At 38.5% G+C, this 17,544-nt stretch overlaps 1 protein-coding gene across 1 annotated transcript in view; it reads left to right on the forward strand.

Moving 5' to 3' along the window:
• Nucleotides 1-17,544, forward strand: part of grid1a (glutamate receptor, ionotropic, delta 1a) — a 344,907-nt gene that overhangs the window by 278,525 nt on the left and 48,838 nt on the right. The window contains exon 5 of the mRNA XM_067367779.1: nt 17,082-17,135. Coding sequence (XP_067223880.1) covers nt 17,082-17,135 — 54 coding nt within the window. The remainder of the gene's footprint in view (nt 1-17,081; nt 17,136-17,544) is intronic.

A 17,544-nucleotide genomic window follows, 5' to 3' on the forward strand; every position in this document is an offset into this window, starting at 1 on the left:
CACAAATTTGATTTTATTGGACAACCTTATTGTGACATTTTCATTACTGTAAAAATGCAAATGTATAATGGATCTGGACTAACCCTGGTTTGTGGAAAAAAAAAAAGCAGTGTCAACAGCTGTCCAACATTCCCTCTCTTAGATCAAAAGATATCAGTTAGATGAAGACTGTGTCAATCAATGCATTCATAGAATTCCTGCTTGAGGTTCTTTCCCACAATAGTTGGTCAATTGAACTCCATGAACACCTGCAAAATACAGAGCAGCACATTTAAAAAACTAAGTTATACTGTGGTTGAAGGTACCCGTGTTGTGTGTGAGAACAGATTAAAGGGATATTTCACCCAAATATGAAAATTTGCTCATCATTTACACACCCTTATGCTGTCCCAGGTGTTTATGAATTTCTGTTTTTCTTTGGATGAACACTAAGAAAGATTTTCATAAATCATTTCTGTGAGCTTAACTTATATATAATGCAAGTGTACGGGACAGTAGTTAATACTTCAAAAACCACACAAAATGAACACCATGGTAATTCATACAAACCCACAAGCAGTTGATTCATCAACTGTGATTGTGTGGATTATCAATGTTTACTCAATGTGTTTTTTTTAAAGTGTCAACTTTGGGGGTCCTGAATACTTGCATTATATGGACTCAGAGATTAAGTATTTTCCCAAAAAAAAAAAAAAAAAAAAAAAAAAAAAAATTGTGTTCATCTGAAGAAAGAAAGTCATATAACGTTACATCTGGGAAAGCATGAGGGTGTGTATATGACACTGACAACAGTAACATTAAAATAATACTAGAAAGATAAGTAATTACACTCTTGAACACCTGATCTTCTGTAAAAAGAGCAACAACGTTCACCATCTGGCTTATGGACCTTAAAAAGCTAATTTTTGAACCGTTACCATAATAATTACACCAAAGAGACATAGGTTAGTGTTAGCCACAAGCATGTGTACATTCACACATGCTGATATGAACAGACAAAAAAAACAACGAATGCAAAATGCAAACGTTATAGCTAAACTGTGAACATACAGAAACACACTGGCTAACGTTATAAACTATGACCTGACAGAAACAGCGAATTTAAATGTTAACATTAGCTAATCGGTGAACCGACAGAAGAAAACAAAAGACTGTCGACCGGCACTTTAACACTACATTTTTAGCGTTCAACTAACATCGGCCCGGTTTTGGTGTAATCACTTTGTCAGAAAGATAAGATTTATACACTCACCGTTTAAAGTTTCTTTCAAAAATCCATGTTTAGCATGCAGCATCAGCCAGGACGAGCAGACTCTTCAAACAGCGCGCTCCTCTCACTGTCGGTCACCTGTTTCAATAGGCCCCTCCCTCCCTCGCAAAAGCATAACATTCCAAGTTATCACAGCTGAACATGATCAGTGCACTTCAGTATTTCGTTTGATTAGTGCAAACAACTAATTTGATTTAGTAATGGCAATGCTTTGTCAAAAACAACAAAGAATAAGTAATGACCTCTTAAAATGTTTCATTAAGACAAAATCCGGGTTTAGAGTGTAGGCTCCATAGTGAAAAAGGCCCATCAGAGGTTGTATTTCATTCGCCAACTGAGGAAAAAAAACCTTTGAAAAGTGTGTTGTACATTGGTTGACATTTGAGTGAAAAAGTTTGCGAACCACTGCTTTAGATAAGACTGGGTAGGTATGTGGGAAAATGAGTTCAGCACATTACCCGGGCCAGTTTTGAGTTTTCTTTGCTACTGTGCCAATAACAGATGTATGTTTATTCATTTAAAACTTTTTTTTTTTTTTTTTTTTTCAAATTTTATATGTTAATTTGTGTTGTTTAGCCAGAAATACACAGTCCAGTGTAAAAAAAAGTCAGATGGTTCATAACATTACATAAGGATGAAAAAGTACTTTGGATTGTAGTTTTGAAGTTTATCCCTTTTAACACAGGATTTGTAATATATAATGGACATTGGGTTGTTGGTTTGTTACAGATTGTATACATCAACCTTACACGGCATACTAATCAGGGCAGTGCACATATGGAGATGCAGTAAAGTAGAACCCAGTAGTATCTTACATGTTCAGGTATGCAAATGTTGATATCCAGGGGCAAAAAAAGAAGCCAAACATGTCAACACATTACAAGGTTAAAGAAATAAAATAAAAAATAGAGGAATATGTCTCCTCGCTGTTCCCTGAGGATGTCTGCTTTTCATTGTGAAGCATTGAATACATTGATCTCACATTCTTAATTCATGTGTTAGATGGATAGTATTACTCATTTTCAGTCTCATGAATACCTGTTGCTTCCGTGATCACAGCAGCAGAGTGTCTAAAGCCTTCCGTCTTAAATTAAACACCCTCTCTGGGAGACAAGCCTAGATCAGAGTTACCATAGCAACAGGTTATCTAACTTAACAAGGTCCAGCTTAGAATTAGACAGAGCTGAAACAACACTGGGAATGTGAGTACCTTAAGAGAGAAAATCAGATCATTCTAATATGCTGATTTGCTGCTCAAGAATCATTTCTTATTATTATCAGTGTTGAAAACATTATGCTGCTTAATACATTTTTGGAAACGATAAAACATTTTGAATCGAACAATCAAACGTTCAAAAACAACATTTATTTGAAATAAAAGTATTCTGTAATATTTTAAATTTCTTTATTTTTAACAATTATTTTTCAGATGATATTCATTTTATTTAGGATAATGTCATGTTTTTTCCTACACAATATAAATGGGTCTAGATACATAGACTGTACTATAAATATAATATAATAATAATAAGCTGTACTCATAAAATACTTTTTTTTTATTATTCCATATGATTAATGTCAGTGAGGTTCAGTGTTGTTTGTATGCCATTGACAATCATTGTTTAGACAAAAACAATAGAAAGATTTTTCAGATGATCATCTTTTGTGTTCTACTAGTCGATTGTGCGGATATGTAGTTTTGACATCCCTAGGGGAGAATTGATTTCCAAAATGAGTTATCCTGTTGTTTTTCATAATGGTCAACAGTTTATGCATGACTCATTTAAAGTGGATCCCTGTCTGTTTTGCTGTTGTTTATGCTGTTGCGGATTGACAGCAATCAGTAGGTGTTTGATTCAAGAGTCCGAATTCAATCCTGGGCTATCAAAGACTTCCTGCTCTCCCACAAATCTCAGTGTCAGAGAATCAATTCTCATTGGCTTTCAGCTGATTGTTTGTTGCACATATTGATGGGTAGACATAGAAGGAGGAGAGACAGGAGAGAGAGTGCATGTCTATGACTGTTCAAAAGAGATCATTCAGACTGTTAGAGTGTGTGACAGACTTAAAATAGTACAGAACAGAATTATGGATGAGGGTAGGGTAGATCCCAAAGGTAAAAGGGCAAGATGCCTAGACTGACTGACTGACCTAGTTAGTGGTTTAATCCTTTTGATCAAATCCATTAAACAGTCTTTATTTATTACTTCCATTCCCACATTTCAACAGGACACAACAGGGCTGTTTCCATCTCTCTTAGCTCTCCTCCCATCTCTCCTACATATGCTTAAACAGCTTTTGACAGTGCAGGACGAATGGTGCTTTTTTTTTCTCTGCAGATTTTTGTTTATTTGTTTTCTCTGGAAGTGATATTTCATGCCATGACACAGGGTAACCGCTTGTGATTCATCGTGTCTTCCTTTCCTGAAGAATAAAAAAACGCATTATTCAAATGTTTGCCTTTAATGGAGCACCCTGTAGTCATTAAAAAGAGACGCAAATTAGACAGTGTTCTTATTTTAATTCTATTGTGTACATTTATAGTATCTCTGTGTTTTGTTTATTGCCTAGTTTAATTTAAAAGTGAAACTGCGACTATTAGCATGGAAAGCAATTTACTTGGTCTGTCAGTAATGGAAAATCCTAGCTGCACTTTCTCTGTGTTTGTCTCCAAGGATTATTGGTGGTTTGCCAGTGAACTTTTGCTTTTGTCAGAATGCTGTCATGCGTATGAAATGCATGTAGATACATAAACAAACCCACAGGGCGTTATGTGCGAGCTGGCAACACAGGAAGTGGCTCTTATTCAAGTGTTGTTGACAGACCTAAAGAATATTGACACCCATTGTGTTTTGCTTTGTTTGTTACAATGCATCTCTGAGGCGAACATGACTGGTGCAAGCATTCCTCCTGGCCAAAAATTGTCAATTGAGCTTTTGTGAGTAGCGCATATTGATTTTATTTCAGTTGTGCAATCTTTTCCGGGCATTATTCGGAAGACAAATATTTTTGAGTCACGGGGCAGTCACGGGGGAACTGATGTTAATGCATTCAACTTGTTTTCACACCAATAAAGAAGACATGTGTTTGTACACATGTGCATTTCTTTCCAGAAAACCAATGAAGGGGCCAATCAGAGCTCAGTGAAGCTCCCCATTGACCAATCACTGAGAGTCTCACTATGTGGAGCAATATCTCATCCCAAATGATTCTGCGTTCCATGCCTAGCGCTCTAGTTTCACCTCATACACATGTTTTTTACTGGTTTTGCTGGGTGAGAAGTAATGAAAAAAATTATCATTTGGCATACTTATAGTTGGTCAAAGCCATAAGCCTTCTTTTGAGATGAAGCATGTTTCAAGAGGAGCATTTCTCTTGTGTAAAGCTGTTGACCCTGAGTGAATGTGAGTTTAGACATCAAACTTTCATTAGTCCTATTCCTTCTCGGATTGACCATGAGATTTTCCTGTCTGGAAATCCACAGGTTTTCCCAGGACGACTTCTTTCTGTGCTTGTTTATGCCTTTTTAAATGTATGTCTGAAAAGTGAGAAATGATCTTAGCAGAGCATCTTTCAAGGGCACAGCCTTTTTCACAAGCTGTTTATTTCTCAACTTCAGCAACTTAATTATGAAACAGCAGAGGGAGAACATTACCGGTGCAACTGACATGTTTAGGTTCTTATTTGTCCTTTTTAGTGTTTTTTCAGATTTTTTGCAGCACACAATATTTGCACCTTCTTGCAAGCTGCAGTGGTATGAAAGCAAAGCCACAGCCAAGAAAAATGGGTAAAATCAATGGAGAACTGAAACATTTTTTATAAACATCTTTTTCTTTCTTTTTTTTAGAAACAGATAGTGATGTGAATCAGGAGAGAAACACTGCAGATAGAAAACTGTATTTCATTTCAAAGTGAATGTCTACTTCAGCTGATGCATTTATTCCTTTATGCTTCTTCTGCCAGTGAGAATTGAATTATGAAGGTGTTTTGAAATGTTTTGTTATTGCCATCTGAGAGCAATATATACGTGCTTCCATTCACCAAGAACCTGTTTACATTCCCTTTGCCACATATCTTAATTCACTCTCACTCTCACACATACACATTCACATTTTGATGCAAAACTCAAACTTCAGCTCAGTCCTCATCAGGCATTGGTGTGCCAGGTTCACCCACCTGTGCAGCGGGTGCATATTATTGAGTCAAACAGGTTCAGAGGGCCAGCCGTATAGCATGCTGGGAGTGCTGGAGTCAAATCTGTGCCTGTATATGTAACAAGGTTAGTGTTCAGGGAAGGAGGAGGCGGGAACCAGCGAATGTTTCAAACACTTTCATGATATCATAAACATAAAATGAAAGTAAACATAAAACACAACATAAAGTTGTCCAAGCCTGGTCCTCTCTGATCCTTCACTGTCGTTGCTCCTCCTTTTATGCTTCCGAAGCTCCTCTGTGAGATATGAGACCGGCCTCACATCATTCTCATGGCCCTTGGCCTCGTCTAGCCAGATACTCCCATCACCCTTCACAGGCAGGGGAGAACTCACAAGACTGAGTGGAGACTCTCTGGGGCGGCCGCAGCACCTGGGGCTAAGAACAAATGAGGCGAGAGAAAAGGAGTTTGAAGTATGAGGAGAGACAGAGAAGAAAGAGGGGAGGAAAAAAAATCCTGGTCCGGCTCCTGGACACACTGCCTCAACCAGCTGAGAGACTCTGGACGCTCCACCTGTCGGATGGTGATGGCTCCTCCAGCTAAGGGCAGCCGACAACAAGTCCCCCGTTCCCTGCTCCTCCCCAAACATGGCGACGGCAGCAGACTCTGGTCTCCTGGCAAACGGCACCGACTCCTTCGCTTCCTCTCAGATAGCATACACCTCTCCTCGGCCCAGGAGCATGACAGCAACCTTTCCTTTCACCGGGTCTTCCATCGCTCCAGAATCATTGCCCCGGGCAGCCACTGGCAGTCAGGTGACACTCATTATCAATCATGCCACCGTCCTCACACCATTCTCACAGCCCTCGTCCTCATCTTGCTTGCCACAGTATACAACATGAGACAACTGTGAAAGCAACTGTGCAAAGTCTACAGACATAGATTACAGAGAAACCCTGTCAATTATGACAGAATATTGAATAGTTTATAAGATGCATAGATACAGTTTTGGCAATCAAAGCCGTGACCTTGGCAAAACTATGCTGGCTGAGCTATATGAATTGTTAAATAGTAATGGGGCACTGTGTTTTTTTTTTTTAATCATGGCCACATCAATCCAGTTGAATTTTTAAAAAAAAATTAAGAGTACTCGTGTATGATGCACGTGTGATGAAAGGATAGAAGGAAAGCTATTGGCGATTTTTACTAAAAATCACTGCTCATAGAAAGTGCTGCTGGTCTCATTCAGGGTTCACCCCAGCTGGAGCCGGGACATTGCAATCAGTGCTCAAGAACTCAAAGAAATGCAGCTGCTTTCAACTAACAATTTCACAACATACAGTGTATAGCCAGGCAAAAGGTCATGATTTATGACTCTTTTAAAGATGTCTGGAAAGGGATCCGTGTGCTCCTTGATCAATCCTGAATTAGTTTTTTTCTTTCATGTTGTTAGGAAGTCCTGTCTCTTTCACCAAAAAGCAAGAATTTGTGACCTCTTAAAAGCTGTATACAGTCATATTGATTTTAGTTTGCTGACAACATAAATTGACTGAAAGAGACTGTTTGGTAGAGGAGGTCGGTAATAATGTTGGACTACATTATACTGTTTATATTAACAAGCCCTTATATTAATATTATTGTGCATGTAGTGTTATTGATTAATTCTGCACATTTTTAATAGCTGATGAAATGCAAATGACATAAAATAAATAATAACTATATTGTTTTTTTTTATATATATATATATATATATACAGTTGTGGCCAGAATTATTAGACCCCTTCATAAATATGATCAAAGATGACTCTAAAAATAAATCTGCATTGTTTATCCTTTTGATCTTTAATTTATAAAATTAGCAAAAATCTAACCTTTCATTGAAGGAAAAGAACTGAAAGTGGGGGGGAAATAACATTATGAAATAAATGTTTTTCTCCAAAACACGTTGCCCACAATTATTAGCACCCTTTATTCAATTCTTTTTGTAACCTCCTTTTGCCAAGGTAACAGCTCTGAGTCTTCTTCTATAATGCCTGATGAGTTTTTGAGAACACCTGAAAGAGATCAGAGACAATTCCTCCATACAGAATCTCTCCAGATCCTTCAGATTCCCAGCTCCATGTTGGTGCTTCTTCTCTTCAGTTCACTCCACTCATTTCTTTAGGGTTCAGGTCAGGGAACTGGGAAGACCATGGCAGAAGCTTCATTTTGTGCTCAGTGACCCATTTTTGTGCTGGTTTTAATGTTTGTTTTGGATCATTGTCCTGACGGATGATCCAACCACAGCCCATTATAAGATTTCTAGCAGAAGTGGTCAGGTTTTGATTTTTTATCTGTTGGTATTTGATAGAATCCATGATACGATATATCTGAACAAGTTGTCCAGGACCTCCAGCACAAAAATAGGCCCACAACATTAAAGATCCAGCAGTATATTTGACCGTGGGCATGGGGCACTTTTTATTCATGTGTGCACCAAAACCATCTGGTGGGTTTGCTGCCAAGAAGCTCTTGTTTTAGTTTCATCTTACCATAGAAGCTAGTCCCGTTTGAAGTTCCAGTCTTGTCTGACAACTGAATATTGTTTCTGGATGATAGCAGAGGATTTTTCTTGAAACCCTCCCGAACAACTTGTGGGGATGTAGGTGCTTTTGATCAATTTTTTTTAGGCTTTCTGAGATTCAAGACTCAACTAATCTCTGCAATTCTCCAGCTGTGATCCTTGGAGAGTCTTTGTCCACTCAAACTTTCCTCCTCACCACACATTAGGAAGATTTAGACACATGTCCTCTTCCAGGCAGATTTGTAACATCTTTAGTTGATTGGAACTTCTCAATTATTGCCCTGATAGTGGAAATGGGGATTTTCAATGCTTCAGCTATTTTCTTACAGCCACTTTCTATTTTGTGGAGCTCGACAATCATTTGCTACACAGCAGAACTATATTCTTTGTTTTTTCTCATTGTGATGAATGATTAAGGGAATTTGGCCTTTGTGTTTCCTCATGTTTATACTCCTGTGGAACAGGAAGTCATGGCTGGCCAATTTCATGTTCATGATCACCCCGGTGAGCTAAAAAAATTTAAATATGAATGGGAATATACTTCAGAGATATTTTACTCATAACAAATTCTAGGGGTGTTAATAATTGTGGGCAACGTGTTTTGGAGAAAAACATTTCTTTCATAATGTTATTTCCCCCCCACTTTCAATTCTTTTCCTTCAATGAAAGGTTAGATTTTTGCTAATTTTATGAATTAAAGATCAAAAGGATAAACAATGCAGATTTATTTTTAGAGTCATCTTTGACTGGGTCTAATAATTCTAGCCACAACTGTATATATTTTTACATTAACATGTGAAATCTGATACACACCAAGCTGATTTGCTGAAAGAAGTTCTGCATTCCATCTGAGAAAATTTCAACTGTTAATGGTTTTAAAGTAGGATGCATTTCCTTAATGGTGCAGTAAGCGATTTCTGGTAAACACTGTTGATATTTGAAATCACCAAAACAAACACATCAAACAAACAAACAAAAAGGATCACACCCCTATCTTGATGCCTCCATCCCCACATTCACGTACATGCTATGCAACAAGCTGAATCTGCTGTGCCAGCCCACCCGAGGGTATGATGTCATCCATAAGTGAAAGCACATATGATAATTCAGGTCAAATGTCTAATTGTTATTTACCTCATCCCTCAAAAGACATCCCTTCCATCCCAAAAAAGATTTGACACAAAATCTGAGGTATATTTTTACAGACTGCTGAAAGTTACAGAAAAAAAGAAACAAATGGGTCGCTGCAATTCACAGAAACAGCTGGACCCTATATTTTGTATTGTTATATATTGTGTTGACAACTCATCAATTAAATATTTACCATCTTATATAATTGGGTGTTTTTAAATAAACACTATAACTAAAACTATATAAGTCTTAGGGCTGGACTATATGACGAAATATATAACATTGATATAAGTGATCGATCTGATTTAGACCTACCTATATTGTAGTAATATAAAGTGTTCACAGGCCGATTTGCTTTATGTGTTTCCCCGGCATCGAAATCAGGCACATAAAAATGTCAGGAAACGCGATTCTTGGCTGCATGTTAATATCCATGGATTAGGTTTCTTTGACACGTCCTAAGGAACACTTTCGAGCCCAACCTTTAGTGTAATCGTTTGCAGTTTCCCCTATTAAATACAGTCATGCAGCAAGTTCTTTTGCCACTCAGTCCAGCTGAGGGAGCGCGTTCTGGCGGGAAAGTGACGTCTATACATACCCTCTATAAAATGTGAAGACAGGGTCTTCCTCCCTGCTTAAAAATATACAGCTGCACAACATATAAACATAAATAAAAAAAAAATCTATATTAAATAAAAAAGATATATCTCTGACAATGTGCAAAAACAACTGATTAAATAGAGTGTAATTCCTCCTGCTTAACTAAATACACAGCTCTGATGTGCAAATAACAATGTAAACAGAACATTAAATAATTGAACTATTTTGTCAGAACAAGTACAATAGGTTATTTTTGAGGTAAAACAATCTTTACTAAAAGTGCTTTTTAGTATATAGAATTTTATAGTGTATACACTATATTGCCAAAAGTATTGGGACACCCCTCCAAATCATTGAATACAGGTGTTCCAATCACTTCCATGGCCACAGGTGTATAAAATCAAGCACTTAGGCATGCAGACTGCTTAAAAACTGTTAGTGGTATCATAACAAGGTGGAAGCAATTGGGAACAACAGGAACTCAGCCACAAAGTGGTAGGCCATGTAAAGTCGCAGAGTGGGTCAGCGCATGCTGAGGCGCACAGTGCGCAGAAGTCACCAACTTTCTGCAGAGTCAATAGCTACAGACCTCTAAACTTCGTGTGGCCTTCATATTAGCTCAAGAACAGTGCGTAGAGAGCTTCATGAAATGGGTTTCCATGGCCGAGCAGCTGCATACAAGCCTACATTACCAAGTGCAATATGCAAAGCGTCGGATGCAGTGGTGTAAAGCATGCCGCCACTGGACTCTAGAGCAGTGGAGACGTGTTCTCTGGAGTGACGAATCACGCTTGTCTGTCTGGCTATCCGATGAATGAGTCTGGGTTTGGTGGTTACCAGGAGAACAGTACTTGCCTGACTCCATTGTGCCAAGTGTAAAATTTGGTGGAGGGGGGGATTATGGTGTGGGGTTGTTTTTCAGGGATTGGGTTTGGACCCTTAGTTCCAGTGAAAGGAACTCTTAATGCTTCAGCATACCAAGACATTTTGGACAATTTCATGCTCCCAACTTTGTGGGAAAATTTTGTGGATGGCCCCTTCCTGTTCCAACATGACTGCGCACCAGTGCACAAAGCAAGGTCCATAAAGACATGGATTAGCGAGTTTGGTGTGGAGGAACTTGACTGGCCTGCACAGAGTCCTGACCTCAACCCGATAGAACACCTTTGGGATGAATTAGAGCGGAGATTGCGAGCCAGGCCTTCTCGCCAACAGAATGGTGAAACATTCCCATAAACATACTTCTAAACCTTGTGGAAAGCCTTTTTGAGGCTGTTATAGCTGCAAAGGGTGGGCCAACTTCATATTAAACCCTATGGATTAAGAATGGGATGTCATTAAAGTTCATGTGCACGTAAAGACAGGCGTCCAAAAACGTTTGGCAATATAGTGTATCTCTTACAGGTTTTGTACAAGGAAAACTATAGCTTATCAACAGCTTCAGGCTTTAGGAATGCCCTGTGGCAGGTTACAATGTTACCACTGCAACTGAAAACCCTTTCGGAAGGGGAACTGGTGTCTGATACCAAAAGATACTTTTGGCAGGTGGCTCAGTGTTTCATGTTCATCCCACCATTTGAGACAATCAATATCACTCTCTACATTAACTGAGTGCAAGTAACTTGAAAGTTCAGTTTCAGTTGTCTCCCTCCATGTAAGTGCTGTATTGATTGCGGTTGCTGTGCTCTGCTTTAAGAAGGTTGCCAGTGATGACGACGAATTTGCTGTTGGTGGAATTATTTCTACTTGGTCTGTACGCACACAGTGGGCACATCTGTATCAGGCTGACAGCTTCCATGATCAGCCAGCAGAGATTCTGCCATAACACTTTAGTGTGGGGAACAATTCTCACTTTTAACTAGTTGCTTATTAGCTTGCATATTGGCTGTTTATTTGTACTTATAAAGCATATATTAATGCCTTATTCTGCATGACCACATCCCTAAATCCTACCCCATACCTAAACTTAAAGGCCATGTCTAACAGGTCACTTGTTGCTGGGTCAGCATAAGGTAATCAACAATGCAGGTCTTGATTGATTTGCACAGCTCTCTGTTGCCCTCTTCATGTGCCAGGAGACTTGTTGAAAAGGTGTAATACAGGTCTGACATATGAGATTGTGAGATTGTCCTCCTCTGCATCTGTGAAGTCCCAATGGGGTTTCAGAGCCTTCTGGAGTGACTCCAGGACCTCAATGCCCTGCCAACAAGATGCCTGAACTTTTTGTCAGCAGACAGGACTTTTGTGACTGCTCCCTCCTGCTCCAGGAACCTCTCAATCATTTATTGCCGTGATCTTTAGTGTGTGACTGTCTCAGTGATGAGCTGGTGAGCTGGCAGACCCAGCTGAATCAGGACTTCAGTGAGCTCTCTTCCTTTCCTCCAGCTATAGGAGAAGCTGCTGACAACTTTCTTAAACAGAGAAATGGCCCTGGTGATGAGGTTGTCATCTATGCCATGCCCTGTCAGAATCAAGTTTATTATGCATAAATACATAAAAGGAATTTGACTTTGGTTTACAGTAGCTTCTAATATCACATATATCACAAACAAAAGAGAAAGGCTACAAAAAAGTAAAACAAAATAAATTAATTAAAATAAAAAATAACCAAACATTGGAGGTAAGTATGAAATGCACAGCAATCTATGTCACAACTACTATAGTGTTGTTATGGCCAAATAATTTGTAACTAATCCAGTATACAGCAGTTGTATAATTCATAAACAACAATTACAGCAGTTGCATATTTACATTCATATATTGCACATCTAATTTAACCAAGTAGTGCACACCTCAGAGATATGCAAGTGAGAGATTATATAGATTTTTTTTTTTTTTTTTTTAAATAGGCAGATTATCACCAGTGTTTAATATGGATGTGTGTGATGAAATGACATGTTTAAATGTTGCTTGAACATTCCAAATACATTTTCTTATGCTAGTTAGGCATACAACTGTAAAGTTGCTATTATTGCACTTTTACTGAGCATGATTTGCTTCACAAGTTCAAAACTATGTTTTCTGAATCAAATACAAACATAGCACTCACCATTGACCAGATGAAGTCGGTGACCAAAGCACCACATTCTCAGCTAATTCATAAGTTCCACGATTTTGATAACATTGCTGCCATTGTTGGTCGTTATAGCAACCAGTCTCTTTTTGTCAAATTTCCAGTTCATATGTGCATCCTGCAGGGCTTCAGCTACATGCTCCCCAGTGTGGTCTTGGGGAAAATAGCTGCTTTGGAGACACGCGGTTTTCATTTTCCAGTCTTCAATAACATGTACTGTCAAACTCATATATGGCTCACATGTCCTGCTTGACCTATTGGTTGTTGGCACAAAATTAGTCCCTTTTGTGAGCCGGTCGGAAAGCTTCCGTCTGACCTCAGTATACATATCAGGCTGAGCATCTGTTGCAAAGTATTTAAGACTGAGTAACTGGTATCTTGAGTCAATAAATTTTAGCAGCACTTTAAAACCTTCCTGTTCCATTGTTGCAACAGGAACCATATCTTTAGCAATGTGGTAAGCTACAACCTTGGTTATATAGCGCCATGTGGAACTTTTCTTTTCGTAAGACACGCTGCGAGTACAAGAAGCTTCCAACGAGCTTTGTTTTGGGAGAGAAAATTTCTCAGGCTGCTTAGTCTTTGTGGCTGAGGTTGTAGCAGATGAAGTACTAAGTTCTAAACACTGTTCGTACTGCACTTAATCGTGATATTGTAAGTGGTAAAAGATATTTGATATGCTTCCACTTTTTGACCATCTCCAAATTATTAAACAATTGCTTTTCTTTTTACTAACCAGATCGTCTTCTGCAGTGTGGACTGGTGCTGTGTTTTCCTCCATGTCGCAAAAGTGGGGGAGGGTCACATCAATCCATTTCGATATAGATGGTATTGTCTCATCCTGTATCATTCTGAAAAATAAATCGATATATCGCCAAAACTCAATACACTGCCTAGCCCTTAGTCCGAGTAACTAATATACAGTTTTACAAATGCGTAAACAAGATCAAGGGATTATAGTGATCACTAAAAGGGGAACCGAAAGAAAAAAACATATATTAGGAGTATGTTTTCTAATTTTTGGACACATTGGGAGCCGATGCTTCACACTGCCGCCGGCGAGAGCGTCAACATTCGCCTTGGCCGTCCTGCCAACACCGCTGTACTGATCGTTCAAACCGCCGCCGACGGGAGGGTCAAAGTAAATGACAAGTTGCGTCAACCAATTGGAAGCCTCTCAAGCGAGGATATCTACATTCCGATTGGTTGCCGCCGAACCGCGTCATAGCTCATTACCATAAAGTTAACCTGATTTCAACTCTCCTCGCCGCTCTCACCGTCCAAGACGCGCCGCGCCGCTCTCGCCGGAGCTCGCCGCCAGGCTTTCATTGAAAATGAATGACTTCCTGTCACTTTGACGCTCTCGCCGGCGGCAGTGTGAACACACAGTTAAGGTCTCTCCAGCGCTAGAAGGCTTCTCTGATATTAATGCAGGTCGTACATCTTGCCCAATCGTAACCCTTCTTTTTAAAGGGAACCCCTTAATATAACGTAAATGGAGTCTCTTTCTGAAATATGTAGTAGAAAACCCATGAAAGATTTACGTTATTTAAAAAATCCATGACATATTTATACAATGGGCGGCGCCATTTTGTTTGTGTTCTATGTCGATGATGTCAAATGGTTGCATTCATTGTTTTCTATTACATATTTCAGTAAGAGACATCATTTACGTTATATTAAGCCATACATCTTGTATTAAGCCATAAGTCTTAACACCAGGGGTTCCCTTTAAAGTTATATTCCCCTGGCCTTTTCCTCTTTTGTATTTTTTCCGCCATCTCTCTCTTTCTATAGTCACTCTGCTAATGTCAGTCTTATACAATGAGCTCTCTCTCCTCCCCCATCACTAGTATATATATATAATGCTGATGTGTGTGTTTTGATATTTGGTCCAATCCACTTTTCAACAGCGTTTTTTTTTTTTTTTTTTTTTGCTTACTCCACCTTTAACATAGTAATCTACCAAGAGCGAACAAAAAAAAAAAAAAAGTTTACAGTGCAGCTTTAAAACTTCTCACTGTGGTGAAGGAATAAATTGTCAAATATAGAATCATTTGTTCTTATTATCAACACAGCAGAGCAGTCTAGTACACTAGCAGTTATTAAGTTTTTATTGACTTTCCTGTAGTGATGCTGCCTCTGATTTCAAAAAGCAGTAATGTTATATTTGTTTGTTTACATGCTTCTTAATGAAGCTAAATAAAAAAACACAATTGTATTATTCAAAAGTTGCTGTGGAATCATGTGTTAGCCTGCTTTTTCTAACCTAGTTTGCCTCACTTTTTCAATTTCAATTAAAGTTGGATCATGTGCTACTGTATGTTCTTTCTTTGATTCATGATATAAAGCAGTGGTGCTGAAGGAAGTGATCCCAGCCTCTGCTTTATAATGTCACAGTTTTTGCAGTTGAAGATGTCACAGTACAAAAAAGCATAAAGTTTCTTTGAAGGTTGAGATGAAGAATGAAGGGATCAAAAGGGATCTTCTTCCTGAAATCAGGAGTTTCAGTTGAATAAGCCTGGGAGACTCACTTTTTTTCCCTCATCATTGTGGAACAGGATTGCAGTCATGGAGACTTTTGTTGATCTGATCTATTGTGCAATTCAGTAGAAGAATTTGGATCAATATTTTCAAGTTGATGTAAAGATACTTTTCATTGTTTTGAAGCGCCCATGCAAGCGGTGTTCCAGCCCCTAGCTGCTTTTTAATCTTTTCCAGCATCCAATGTGCACTCAGAAATGCAGCTTGAGCAGGAAAATTACTTTTTTTTTGCATTTAATCTGTCTGTGTCTGACATAGAAATACGCTCCCACTATCTCATTCTGTGTAGAATACACCTATTTTGAACCTGGTCAGGATGTTTGATAAGGAACATTTTTGATCAGTCTCCTGCAATGTGGCCTTATCGCTTCATTACTTCCTGCAGTTATTCCAATATATTCCCTAAACATGAAAGCCAGACTGTCCCCTGCAGGTGTTCCTATCTCACACAGATATTCCACTGAGTCCACTGTCAAGATTCACACCCGGATATCCAACAATCTCTATTCTATTTCACTCACAGGTTATGACTGCATTGCATTTCAACCTACAGGAATGCATTTCTGAGGAATTCTGTACCATGTACTATCAGTGAAACATATAGATATAGTTGACCCAAAAATTAAAAAATTTCAAAAATGAAAATTATTTACTTATCCTCATGATAGAACATAACAGAACATATTCTGAGAATATGTATGAAAGTGAAATGAAAGTCAATGGTAACCTAAACCTTTTGGGTTAACAGCATTCTTAAAAATATTTTCTTTGTGTTCCACAGAAGATAGAAATGCATGCATGCAAGTAAATAATTACAGAATTGTCATTTGTGGGTGAACTATCCCTTTAAGATTGCGCCATTCTAACACCGTGTCCTAACTACACACGATGCGATAGGATTCCAGCGACAAGCAATTTGACTGTCTACATTAGATGCGACAATGAGAAGCGATAAAATCAATCAAAAACCACAGCCAATCAGAAGAGAGTGTGGACAGGCTCTCTTGGAAAGAGCACAGCAGACACAACGAAATGGGCTAGTAACGGGTTAGTAATGGATTAGGGTTAGGGATAGGGTTAGTATTTTCGAGATCTGAGGTGAATTAGCCAGTGTTGTTTTTATTACAGCTAAAAAGCTGGGAACACAGAATGATATTCGAACTTACATTAGACACTTAGTCAAGATAAAAGATACCTTTTATCGCACACAGCATGCATGTAGTTAGGACAAGTTGTGGCTGTGTAATGTAAATAATTTACATAAACCCCAGTGCTTCTCTGTTCTCTATTTTGGTATAAGCAAAAAAATTATAACTGACAGTCACCCTCATAGAGCACGGAGTGTGATTTGCACTGTATTAATTAAAGACTTAAAATATTCACTAATTGATTTTAAGTTTCTTTTTATTTAATGAATTATTATGACTATTATGTATGCACATATAAGTAAGATATGAACTTTTGACCACTTTTTCACAAAGATTCAAAACATTAAAAGTAAAGCTTGCTTTTTAGATCTTTATAGGTAGCAGAAATTAAAATGTATAAGTGAACGGAATATGTTTCGAAAAGTTGAAAATAAAGCACATATAGAAACGTTTATTTGAAAGTTTAAAAGTATGTTTTTTTAACGAGTGTCCTTGACTCTCTTTGCGCTCTTATAATTTTGGTATGCAGACCAAGAAGATAACTGCTTATTTTCATCTCAGTAATTTTTTGCTTTCTTTTGTCTTTTTGTTTTCTGCAGGCAGTGGAAACGAATCTAGCATCCAAAGATAGTCACTGGGTGTACGCCAATGAGGTAAGCACATATTCATAATGAGATTCATAACTCATTCTTATCTGTTTCAGAAAAGAGACATCAACCTCAAAACTATTGGCAGTCAGATCCAGAAAATCAGCCCCAATTCAGTCTGCTGTCATCATATCCAATTTCAACTTGCAGTGTTTGATATGTGGCACATCTCTCATTCAGTGTGTAATATGCTGTCACCATGCTAGAGCGAAGCTGACAGTGGATTATTGCACTGGCACGACTCAGAGCCACAGTTTTGCTCTCCTTATTCCTCTCTCTCCCTCACTTTGTTGACTGAGAGCTGGATGGAATGAAGACCTCAAGAGAGCCTGGCCCTATAAGCCAATGAGAGCTGAGCACAAGGAGTCTGGCCCAATAAGAGCGGAGTGCAGTGGATGGCATTAAAACTCTGATA

The sequence above is a fragment of the Chanodichthys erythropterus genome, chromosome 18 (assembly GCF_024489055.1).
Source record: "Chanodichthys erythropterus isolate Z2021 chromosome 18, ASM2448905v1, whole genome shotgun sequence".
NCBI classification, from domain to species: domain Eukaryota; kingdom Metazoa; phylum Chordata; class Actinopteri; order Cypriniformes; family Xenocyprididae; genus Chanodichthys; species Chanodichthys erythropterus.